Raw genomic sequence first — 12,956 nt, 5'->3', positions numbered from 1 at the left:
GAGAACTTTGTTCGAAATTTGAGATTCTCCTTCGGTTGTTCGGGCAACCGATCTTGTTGATTAGCGACAGCGTAGTTTAATTGTTTTTCGGAAGGAAAACAAGGCGGACGTATAGCAATTACCGAGATTGAACGACGATTCAGAATTAAACTTTTGCTCTGTAACGTTTCTATAAAAAATAAGCTGCAAGTCGATTAGTCGGGTGAGTGATATATTATAGACAGACGCGCGCAAGAAATAATCTAATTGCGTCGTAATAAAAACGTTTAAATTAATTTCGTCAGCAGAAGTCATGTCACGTTCCGGTATTTTCATTATGATGCTGTGGTCGCTGATGACACGCTCTTTTGGATTTACGATGGATCGTTCAGGTACCGACCAACCTTTGCTTTTATCTTCGCTTCGTTTGAATAGTCACACTTGTTACTGTAATTGATAACAAGGAAATGCAAACTGTATTAATCACTGAAGTCAATTATTTAGTTCCCAGTTTTCAGCATAGTTTTAAAAGGATCGTTATTTTAAATTATACGTCTATGTGAATGTCACAATATTTCTCCTTTTCTTTTTTTCAAATAGACCACAGCATATACAAATGCATAATGTATCTTTTAAATACATATTGAGTTATTACACGTATTGATGATTTATGTCACGCTTCAATAGCGCTTGTGCCTTCTGCGTGGGACACGGCACCGTCCTTGAATACTTATCGAAGAGTATTTGTCGACTCTGCGTTGAAGGACAAGATGCAGGTGACGAGCGTGGATAAGATCTTGCAAGCAAAAGATGCAAAGATAGAAAATGTACCGGATAATCAGACGCGCGAGAAGAGATCAACAACCGAAAATATCGAGACCGGGATGAAGCTCATCGAGATGAAACCTATCAATGAAATAGTATTAGCAATCAGGAACAACGCTTCCGATTCTTCCGAAGAAAACGCTAATACTATTATTACTCCTCGAAATGTCATTTTGCTCCTGATCGATGAAAGGGGCCAGAATGAGAAAGGGGAAGAGAACTCGTGGAAGGATTATAAAGAAAGACTGCCCCTCGCAATTGAAGGATTTCTTCAAGTACTCACCCATAATCGCATTAATCATTTTTATGTCAGATAGACTTTAGAAAACTGATTGTCGATGGACCAATTTTTTCTTTCATTATTTAACTCTTTTTCATTCAGTAATAATTACAGCACAAATCCGCATTTATATGAAAGTATATTTAAGTATTTACATTAAACATAATATTACAAAATAATTTATATTTTGATAAAATATATGACGCCCGTAAATAGAGAAGTGGTTTTCATAATATGTTAGATTTAAGGAAAGATTTATAGAATTCAGTTTTTGTGCAATATTATTTTTTGTGCCGTATGAATAAATTATTATGTAATATAGTTCGAACTCGAGTTGTGCAAAATTCATATCGCATATAGAGTTGCCGCGACAAGGTCGAGAACGCTAGTTTTTCTACGGACAACGCGTCGGTTTCTGAAAACAATGAAAAAAGCGGTGATTGCGAATGTAATTACGTTCGCTCCAATATCGCAGAGTTGTTATTTTGGGCGAGGCAAGAGAGAGGAATGACAACAGGTTTGCGATAAAAGAAAGGTTTTATTAATTAAACATTAAATTTAAGTGTCGAAAGCTATAGGAATATAAAACATTAGAGAATGTTAAAAAATAATAGATATTAAAATATAATACAAGTATACACAATATATAGTATTATTCTTTTATTACTTGCCTAACTATTTCTTATGTCGGTTAATTTTGTGTACACAAAATATACAAAGTATCATTCTTTTATTATTTATTAAACTATTTATTATAGCGATCGTTAATTTTGTGTGCACAAAAAATATACAGAATATTATTCTTTTATTACTTACTTAACAATTTTTTATGTCGATCGTTAATTTGGTGCATTCCATCGAACAGGCGCAGTTTCCGGCAGCAATTTCTCGATCCCGTTAATTCCTGGATTCGAGTCTAGAAGATTCAATAAAAGTAACGTGAAGTTGGAATCACGTAAAAGCAAACGCGATTCGAACGACGGTTGGAAAATAATCGATCTTAGCGACCGGGCGAGACCTGTTTCCCCTTTAACTAGGGCAGATCCTAAAACAGGGGGCGAGCCACAAGCAGGTTTATATTTAAAGAACAAATATTTTACGCTAATATTCTATATACATATACTAAAAATTTAAAGAATTAGAACGGATAAAATTAGTTGAGGATTGAGAGAGAGATGGTGCAATAAATTCCAAGCATAAAACAAATTTTGATAATTTCAACAATAATTCCAAGACATAAAATATAAAATACAAGATAATATATATTATAATTATTCCAATTATTTCTCACTGACAATCTTCTGCATAAAAGTTCAAGTTATATAAGATAACTTTCGATAATCCTCGGCCAGCTTACAAAAACATACAGGGGACATTTCTAAAAAAATAGGGAGAAAAGATAAATTTATTTAATTTACAGGAGAGATGAATCATGATGTTATATGGGATATTTTCGACGTGTTCTCAAAAATTAGAATGGCTTTTTTCCGTTCTCTGATCGAATCGTTGCACAGGAACGATGGCACGTTCAAGAATGAATTCAAATCGTTCTCTGTCAAACCAACTGCTACCAGTTTAATCGGGAATACCATCAGGGAGCTGAAATCTGTTCCAAACGATAATGGTTACATGTTAATCGCTGCAGCGCCGAGAAGCGAGGGAGCTGCCGTCATCGATCTTCTCCAAAGCGAAGTAATTAGTGCTATCTATAAAACTGGCAGATCTGATTTGCTCAAAATAATTTAGAGAAATATAAAATGTTAATTTACATTTAGTAGTTTTTTACTGGAACATCATAGTTAAATATTAATTGACTGTCGAAGTGACAGATATATAAATATAATGAATAAAAATATTATTGAAAAACACAATTGTATATTAATATATAAATGTTAACAAAATGTTAACTCTTAATTTTTTTCTAATCGATGAAGACCTCTCCGAGGGACACTCTCTTAATCGTAACGCAAATCTGTGTTGAAGACCAAAGATCCGTCCCATTTTTTGCACAAGGCCCGAATTGTCATATTCTTCAGGAGACAAAAATTATTGATGAGCTTCCGATCGTAATAAAAAAAGCGATGATGACGCGCGATTGCTGTGATTCCGAATGCACGAATCGACAAAGGCGCGATATTCCGATTGTCTCGCGTGTGCCGACCGGCGAGATCTTTTCGCAAGAACTGCCAGGGCGAAAACGAGTTATCAGAAGCAAGAAGGCTGAAAAACCGGTAAGGTGAACCAATAATCGTGTTTCTCTAATAAATAATGTCGGTTTAAAAAACAACCGGTGCAATGTCGCAAGTTTACTGTAATATATATATTATTGTTCATATTAGATAAATTTACCTCAGCATTCTCAGAATAATATTGGCTTATTACATAAATTAATTTACATCTCAAATTACAAATTGCATAAAATGTATTTGTGTAAATTTTATGCTTAATACAGTTAATCGAAATATTGATACAAATGATTTGTGTCAAGGACTTTCAGTAGAAATTAGCTCAAACATTTTTTTTTTAGTAATCTGATCTGGAGATAAGCTGATTTTGGATATAAAGATAATTGTTTTTTTACATTTTCTGTTTAGAGCACCATAAACGCTGAAGAAACAACAATTGGGAAAGAAATACAAGCCAGAAGTTCGACTTCATTGAAGGCGATACCGCATGGCCTTGCTACAGTACTCGGTGTCACGACCTCGATCCTCGCCAAAGCCGCAATAACGTCTTCTTAAAACCAGACGTAACATTTTGTACTCAATCTCTATAACATTTTTTTTTATTTCTATATTTTTGTTTTCCATTTACTTCTGATGCTATCTATATTTTACACAATTTATAGATGCAAGAAAACGAGAACTTATCGGCGATTTTAATAATATTTAAAAAAAACCTTTGTAAGAGAGAGAATATTCGGCGAATAACGCGTTTAAAGAAAAGTGACAGAAAATTATAATTTTATGTAATTTTCAATATTACTATAATATCGATTAAATTTGCAAATAAACCTTGACGAATAAATTGTACTTACGTGATATATACGAGTAATCCTGATTGGATCAGTGAAGTCACTTATTTTTCTTTTAAAGAAAAATGACTTTCTGATTCATCAAATGGAGCTGTCGTTAAAATTTGAACCGAAAGAATTAAGCGCACTATAATCCACTGTCCGCAATTCAGAGAAGACAGGTTTGACTTGCTCGTATATATTTGCGGGGGCAAGTATTTACCGCGTGCGTATAAACATGTCTTGCTCGATCCGGTCAATTACAAAATCGCGGGCGATTGCAACCGGCAATTTCATATACACGCGAATTCCTCCGGTTATGACGGTCGCCGCTCGCGTAATCCTACCCTGGTGCAACAACGGCGCGCAACGTATCCCGCGAAAGAAAGTAAGACGAGGGCATGAGCGCGCGGGCCGCGATTAGTCAGCGTGCGATTCTATATACACTCGGAAGTGAATACGGTAAAGAATCGAGCGGGAAAACGCACGATTATTACCGTTATCTTCACTTCGGCGGCGGCGTGCGAAAGCCGCCGCATCGAGCCGATCTTCATCGTGTCAATAATGCAGTCTCTCGTTACTAATTATTCGCGAGAACAAAGACTCGCGATTCCGTTCTTGTTAATAATTATCATGATCGCGCGCCTATACCCGATAACTCGAGTTTTCCAAGGAAAATCGCGTAAATCTCGTAAATATGTGTACGTGACGATAAATATAAATTCGAAAATAATCTCAAGCATAATTAAATACATTACTTAATTAGACTGGTCTGTCACGATAGTGACTAAACTTATGCAAAACACATGCGCGTGCAAAAAAAGAAAATTGTTTTACGTTCGATTTAATTATGATTCGTATCCCTGGCGAAAATTGTTAGTGAGAGATTGTGTTTAATATATTCGTTTACGAACAGTTTTATCAATGGTTACATTATTTATGAAGAGTTTTATTGATGTTTACACTGTTTGGAAGCACGTTGCAATCACTTGGTTAACCCTCTGTTGACAAAAATTTTACAGATACTTAGAAAACTCTAATAATGGAAACGTGTGAGAGTATGTCATTATAAACGCCGCTTAAAACACTTCATAAGAAAAACATAGCCGCGAACATCTCATAAACAATTTAATAAATGTTTTAAAGCCGAAACAAAACATCTACTCAACATTTAAGCAAACATCTCGTAAATATATTATTTTCGCCAGGGATGTGGTATTTGAATGCATAATTTGTAATGTATAAAAATCTACGAAAAAGCAAAAATAGAGCTTTTCGCTAAAGACGCATAAAGACATATGGATCGAACCTGGGAAGAAAGTTTCGTATTTTTTGTTGTTTATCAGAGCAAAAAAGATGATGCATGTGCGCACCAAAGCGGTCAGGCGCGCTCACCTAGGCGAGGATTTTCGCGTTACATAAGCGTTACAGTTTCATGAGTTTCTAAAATCGCGGAATTATATTAAAGTTAGCTATCGCCGTTTCTCGGTAAGCGTATTGCGAAATTATCGTGATTGCGTACGATGCGTAAGTCAATCCGCAAGTACTTACGCCGTATCAATTCTCCGGTCTTCGTCGAAGTACATACATTATTGTAACACGCACGGCTATTCCGCTAATGCTTTTGTTTATCGCTAGCGGTTGCTCAAGAAAGATTGATACGATAGCGCATTTATGTATATTGAAAAGCTGCTGTTGTGTTAGTTTAATTAACATCTTAGAAGCGTGAGGTTGCTCATGTAAAAAGTGTCGACAGTTTCTGAGCAAAGTATTCATACAATTGATTAAGCACTATTAATATACGATAAAAAAGATTAGCGAGCTTGATTATTAGAGGATATGCTTTGTGTAACAGGAAGCTAGCTTATAATCTTTCCTTCGAAAAGAGAATTAATCTCTTTACAATATAAATTCTTCGCATAAAATCATTTGAATTTTAATATATTTTTATAATAATCAGCTTTACATTTTATTGAAATTTACCAGGTAGCAAGTGTATTTGGGGTTATTTTAATAATATATTAAAAAATATAATATATAATATATAATAATTTTAATCTACTTTTTTTTTCGCCACCGTCTGGACGTTCCGCAATACTCAATATACAAATTTTTTACTTAATGGCTCCGATATCGTTCAGGATATATTCTTTTATGTCATGGAATAGGCGATATAATTTCTAGCCGTCTCTCACAAAGCAATATTTTTCGAGTGCGTCAGTAAAATTTCCCCCAAAAATCGCTAATCGATCGAATTTTTCTCTCACCGTACACTATAACGGGAAGCAAAGTAAGAGTGGGGCATCTCTATACGGTATAAAGGAGAACCGGTCCACGCACGAGGTAATCGTTCCCACTCCGTTGTTCATTTAACGTCTCTCGAGTTCGCCGCTCTGCTCATTTCTCTTTCCGCAACAATCCGAAAGTCATCGTCGCCGTGATCGTTTGCACGTCGAGTGTTTGCCTGTGCCTGTGAATTGCCCTGAACATCGGTCAAGGTAAGTTCAAGCCTCTGTAACGTGTGTCACATATAAAAATCATGTTTTTTTAATTTGGGAAACGTTATTCAAATCGAGATCATCGCATTTTGCATGCAGATCGAATCAAAAATTGTTGCGCGATATTGTCATTAAATTTACGTTCAGGGAACAAAATATGTTTTAAATGTCGCGCTTAATTTTTATAAATGTTCAAATATAATAAAAAGAAAATAAGTGCATGATCGTGCGTTTCATATTTAATGCAAAACCGCTTGTTAACGAATCCGCAATGTATCGATTTAAGGTTTCTTTAACCATTTTTTGTAAGCATTTCTTTTAGATTTCGGATTTTTTAATTTGCTCTGATATCTTTCCTTTCGTCGTCCACGTGTACAGAGACACGACACATAAATTTAATACAACATATAAACGCTATAAATATCTCAAACAGTCGTTAAAAAATGTTGAATATTTATGAGGTTGATCTAAGATCTTTTTTTATATTTATGGAAACAGGTTTAAAAGTATAAATTTATCTATTTCTTTCTTTACATTGGAGGCTCGTGGATATTTAAATACAAAATTACACATTAAATTTGAAATTTAAATCTAGAAATTCTTTTTCTGTAATAAAAATTATTTTTTCTAATGAGTATAACTCGACATATACCGATTGGCAAATTTACTACCTACGTCGTGTTAGCCAATTTCCACTTTTACCAAGGACAGCCATCTTATTTTTTTTATGAGAGGAAAGTAAATTAAGGATATTTAAATACAAAATTACACATTAAATTTGAAATTTAAATCTAGAAATTCTTTTTCTGTAATAAAAATTATTTTTTCTAATGAGTATAACTCAACATATACCGATTGGCAATTTTACTACCATCTACCTACGTCGTGTTAACCAATTTCAACTTTTACCAAGGACAGCCATCTAATTTTTTTTTATGAGAGGAAACTAGATTTAGGATATGTAAAGCGTAGGATGTCAAAAGACGTAGTTCTTATTATTATCGTATAATTTAGCTCTTCAATATTTAATTAAAAGTCGAAGTCAGGTCTTTCTCTCTCTCTCTCTCTCTCTCTCTCTCTCTCTCTCTCTCTCTCTTTCTCTCTCTCTCTCTTTCTCTGTCTCTATTTATCTTCTTATTTCCTATTAAATTCCTATATTACAATAGTTGATTATTATAAAATAAATTATTTTTATTATATTCAAATTGCATCCTTTAATGTTGCATAGACATAATATTATAAACCTTGTCACTTTTTCGAATACTCGCAGACTGTCACGCTAGCCAATTTTCCCGCGCTTTGTGAGAAGATAATCGCAATAGCAATAATCCAGTGGCCAAGAGTGCTTGCGTCATAACTGTTTTGTTCTAATAATAATAATAATAATAATAATAATAATAATAATAATAATAATAATAATAATAATAATAATAATAATAATAATAAAGTATGCTGGGAAGCAGTTATTGATGATTGCAAAACTTTTTACTCTTTCACTTTGTCCTTTTTCCAGTTTAATGTTTTTTTATTTCTTTTAACAATTTATTCTCGAGCTCTAAATAATTATTCTTAATGCCGAAGAGATTATATCTCACGGTCGTTTAAATCATAAGAATGTGATCCTGCAAACCTTTTCACAATTAACGGTTACTAAATAAGTGATAAAAAAAATGAATTTCGAAACAATACTGCCGTTCCCCCGAAACGAGGAGAGGTAAAGATTAAGAAACATTCTCTCTGCTTCTCCGTAAGTATACGAAGCCGCGACGAGTTAGAGAAAGTTCATGTTGAGCAAGCCGCTTTGGTCAGCATTAATTCCTGGCATAAGGAACGATGGGTATCTTAACCGGTTGTGCAATATCTGTAGTGCACATTACGCGCGTTACACGTGCAACCGAAAAGGAGTCAAATACATAGACATTATGCACATTGGGACGGAGTCCGATTTATTTTGCAAGTAATTTAATTGTACGCTTTCTAATCCTGAAAAAGAGATATATATATATATATTTATTATGTTACGACAAATTTTTTTTATTGTAAGACTTTCCGATTATATAGAGAATTCGCGAATTCGCTTGTCTACGAGCAGTATGACGTTCCTTATTGCGATGTTCTGTGCTTGCAGATGCTGCTGATACAGCCTACGGACGAAATGTCCAAGCAGATACGAGTGGAGTTGAACGAGAATGCAGCGACGCGCGACAAAGATCTCGAAATTATCAAGGAGTGGCTCGTCAAGCAACCGCATTTGCCTAAATTCGAAGGTACGATGATTTTTTTGTCGGATATATTTGTCAGAGTAGATGGTACTTACATTAGATTATATAGAATAGTTGCGAAGCCCATTTATAGCTCTGCAATCCGCATCAAATTTTAGGATAGAATTTTACACTTATAATTTTACATGCCATAAATTTCGATATATGTTTTATATTAATGTACTTTTGATTCTCTTCAGATGCTTTTTAGAATAAAATTCCATTCCGACACGAATTATACGGATCATCTAAAGTAGGCTTTAAATAAATTGTTTCCTGATTAATCGCTGCGCTATATATTATACAGATACCCGTATGTGTTTACAGTTAACACAATAAATCGTCTTTCAGATGATCAAAGATTAATGACGTTTCTACGCGGCTGCAAATTCTCCTTGGAGAAATGCAAACGGAAGCTGGACATGTATTTCACAATGCGTGCGGTGGTCCCTGAATTTTTCTCCAACCGCGACATCACGAGGCCGGTGTTGCAAGAAATAACGAAGCTCATGTAAGGATACCGCGATCGCGGTATACATATACGGCGGTAGTTTAAGATTTCAGTTTTACACGGAAAGAGACATTGCAGGTAATTCGCGCGAACGGATTTAGGCAAACGTTAACTCTTTGTCTCCTTCCTGCAGACATATACCTCCTTTGCCGGGCCTGACGAAGAAAGGATGTCGAGTGATCGTCATGCGAGGAGTCGATAAGGAAGCGCCGACTCCTAATATACCGGAAACTATGAAGGTATAAGTTCATTTCGACTATTGGTAGTAAAACGTCCAAAAAACGCGCGCGCTCTCTAAATTCAGTAAAATTTTACCGTGTGCATCTTTTCGCATTTAACATCTTTGAAAAAAGTGCGTTGAATCGTATTATTTGGATGGATTTGCATTTTCTACTGTTCCGCTGTTGTCGAAAATATATAAAAACACAATTTATCGCGTCATTCTTTCTTTCTTATATTTGTAGTATCTATAGCGCTGAACTCATTGTATCGATTTCGATAGTTTTGCAGGTTTTTGAAAACATTGATAGGTACCTTCATGTCTCGTGTTGAGCTTCAAAGTAACGCAGAGACATTATTATCATTAAAGATGGTGTTCATGATCGGCGACATTCGTCTAAGCGAAGAAAAACACGGCGTGGCCGGCGATGTCTACATCCTCGACGCTTCCGTCGCGACGCCCACACATTTCGCCAAGTTTACGCCGGCCTTAGTGAAGAAGTTTCTGGTGTGCGCGATGGAGGCGTATCCGGTGAAGCTGAAGGAAGTGCACGTGATAAACATTAGTCCGCTCGTCGACACGATTCTCAATTTCGTCAAGCCGTTTTTGAAGGAGAAGATACGCAATCGCATCTTCATGCACAGTGACATCAAGACGCTATACGAATACGTACCCAGAGAGATATTGCCAACCGAGTACGGCGGCGACGCCGGACCCATTCAGGTTATACACGGTACGGGCATTTCATTACTTTTATTCGTTCGGAGTTATAAAACGCATCTCGGAACGTTATTTTTAACTTCAAGCGCAGTTTCCTTGAGTCTCTTGAATATGTTGAATACATTTTTTTCTCAGACAAGTTCCTAACGAAGACATTAAGTCTTCTTCATTAAATATGTAAGAGACATCTGTATGAGACATAACAAAATATAACTATTCAAAATAGGAGTGCATGTAGAAAAAAACGTTACAAGTTTCAACCTGTTTTCTCTGACTAATAGCATTTTTTACTTTATCTTTCAGATCAGTGGATAAAGAAGTTGGAAGATTACGGACCGTGGTTCAAGGAGCAGGAAGCTATGAAGACTAACGAGGCATTGCGACCAGGTAAACCAAAGACGCAAGACGACTTGTTCGGTCTCGATGGATCCTTCCGGCAGCTGTCGATCGATTAAATCGTTTAACGCGTACCCGGAATCAATTCGACGTATAATCGTCGCCAACGGCAATCGTTAACCAAATCGCTCGTCCGCATAAACTTCGACATCGATCGATCACAAACTTCGTCCACGATAAAAACTAAGGCAATTTTCTTTCGACTACAACTGTATTGCAAAATTCTGTACGATGCCCATTATCGAGTATCTTTAAAATAACACGACCAGGTTCGTCGTGGAACATAGTTGTGAAGCATATAATGTAGTCTCGCTGAAAAGCTTGCCGAAAAAATGGTAGAGATTAAAGATACTAACTTAATGTTAGTATTTTTTATTTTTTACAATTTTTTAATCCAATAATTTATTTATTTTTATTATTGGGAACGTAAATGATTACGATTGATTAGACCCTAAGATTGATGTCAAAGAATCTTAGGGAACAAAGTTTATTTTTTATATAAATATTTTTTTTTTATTCACCAATTTCTTCTTTTCATTGATTTTTGCTTTGTAAAATATCTTCACGTTTTAATAAAAAATATGTAAAATAATCCAGTTTTAACGTCGTTCTTTGAGAATTTTATATAATATAGTAAAATGATAATTACTCTATATATATGATCATATTAACGGCACAATGTTATGCAAATTAGAATCTATTTTTTTAAATTATTAGATAAGTTTAGAAAGTTTATTGCCCAACTTGATATTTCACAAAAAACAATATTTTAATTTAGAAATTGTGATACGATGTTTAGTCAAGCAATATGTTTGAATATATCGCACTTATATATATGTCTAGTAATAAGTTTATTATTGTTACTAACAACATCATGTCATAAAATGTGCAATAATGTTCAGAGATCGAGTAATGCTCAATTTCGTATTGAGCAAATGTATAGCAATATAAAAAAAATTGCGGTAATAGCTCTCTACATTTTTGTTGGAATTGCCATCGATTGCGTTCGGCAAACGTGCAAAAATGTAACACACTGATATATACCTATCATTTACATGATGCTTTCCAATATCTCAGATATTTTTTATCGATACCCTATTTTATTTTGAGAAATCGTGGGTAAAATCTTTTAGAATTATATGTGTAACTGTATGCAAACGCTGTGTGTAGGTAATTTATAAATAAACCCGTAAAAGAAAACAGATTTTCCTGAATCGATATCGAATACGTAGCCAGATTCTTTGCGTGCCACACAAATGACTCATATATAACGATGTTTTCGTCACAGCACGAGAAATGTAATTTATACGCAAATACCTGTTACAATAATCAGACGAGAAGCGTTGTGTAATGTAAAATTTCGGAAACCTTGAGCTCGGTAAAACGTGAGTCTTGTTCTTAGAAAAAAAATATGTCTTTTACCTTCGCCAGGTGCGGCGCCGGTCGCCGGCCATTAATTCGTTGCGAAGTGGAACGAAAACGAAAGATTCGAATAAGAATATCGTGTCCAGTGAAAGCTGTATGCAGCGGTTAAACCGCTGTGCTGAAATTGCCCGAGTTTCCATTTGCGTTCACTCGACTTCCTGAGATAATCAATGCCAGTGCCGGCATTCAATTATTCGAAAGTCGAAGAGAGAACAACATTAAAATTTCCGGGAAATGTCTTTGGGCTTAAAACAATTATTCCAAAAATTTCAGGAGAAGAAGTGTCTTTTCACCTTTTAATTAAAATAAGATCGATGTGTAATTTTAGTCTCCAAGATTGACATATCTCGGTTTATATAAATATTTGTATTTCAAAAAATTGCACTTCTACAATCATATTGTTCAAGTGCAACTGTTTGACGTATAAAAATTAACGAATTAAATAAAATTTGAAAAAAATTGAATTATTTATTTCTCTTCCCGTCTTTTCTGCACGAAAATGAATATCTCTTCGCTTCATAATTTCTGCATAATAATATCTACTTATATAAGAATAATCAGTTGTCAGCACCTCAATTATTTAGGTGTCTTCTTAGGTTGTCGGCACATCAATTATTCAGGTCTCTTCACATGCTATTCTGGTACGGTTTGATGATTCCGATGATGGTCTAACTGTCTAACAAATATGAAAAATAAAAATTAATCTTTTGCGATACATCGACGGCAGCGACGTCGACAATGGTGATGGTGATATATAATATTCGTCGTGCCATCACGTATGCGAGACGAGTAGTCGCCTCTTTTCCCGTGTAGACGCATCCCCACTTT

The 12,956-nt window shown here is 35.0% G+C and overlaps 2 protein-coding genes across 2 annotated transcripts; both read left to right on the top strand.

Moving 5' to 3' along the window:
- The first annotated feature begins 358 nt into the window (after window positions 1–358).
- On the top strand, window positions 359–4,102 carry LOC143894097 (uncharacterized). The gene is given in 8 exon segments (XM_077400172.1): window positions 359–371; window positions 628–1,079; window positions 1,445–1,601; window positions 1,950–2,156; window positions 2,505–2,776; window positions 3,019–3,315; window positions 3,679–3,716; window positions 3,718–4,102. Coding segments are annotated over 8 exon segments (1,464 nt in total). The 3' UTR covers window positions 3,746–4,102.
- Window positions 4,103–6,292: 2,190 nt separating this feature from the next.
- LOC143893942 (alpha-tocopherol transfer protein-like) lies at window positions 6,293–12,357 on the top strand. Its single transcript, XM_077399843.1, has 6 exons — window positions 6,293–6,595; window positions 8,724–8,862; window positions 9,208–9,367; window positions 9,501–9,606; window positions 9,957–10,320; window positions 10,611–12,357. Exons 2-6 carry the CDS (start codon window positions 8,724–8,726, stop codon window positions 10,760–10,762), a joined length of 921 nt encoding a protein of 306 aa, XP_077255969.1. The 5' UTR covers window positions 6,293–6,595; the 3' UTR covers window positions 10,763–12,357.
- The last annotated feature ends 599 nt before the right edge of the window (window positions 12,358–12,956 follow it).

This window comes from Temnothorax americanus, unplaced genomic scaffold, assembly GCF_048541705.1.
Source record: "Temnothorax americanus isolate GAGA-0224 unplaced genomic scaffold, ASM4854170v1 Scaffold13, whole genome shotgun sequence".
NCBI classification, from domain to species: Eukaryota; Metazoa; Arthropoda; class Insecta; order Hymenoptera; family Formicidae; genus Temnothorax; species Temnothorax americanus.
Note: the sequence above shows the minus strand (reverse complement) of the source record. Positions and strands in the feature narration are given on the sequence as shown.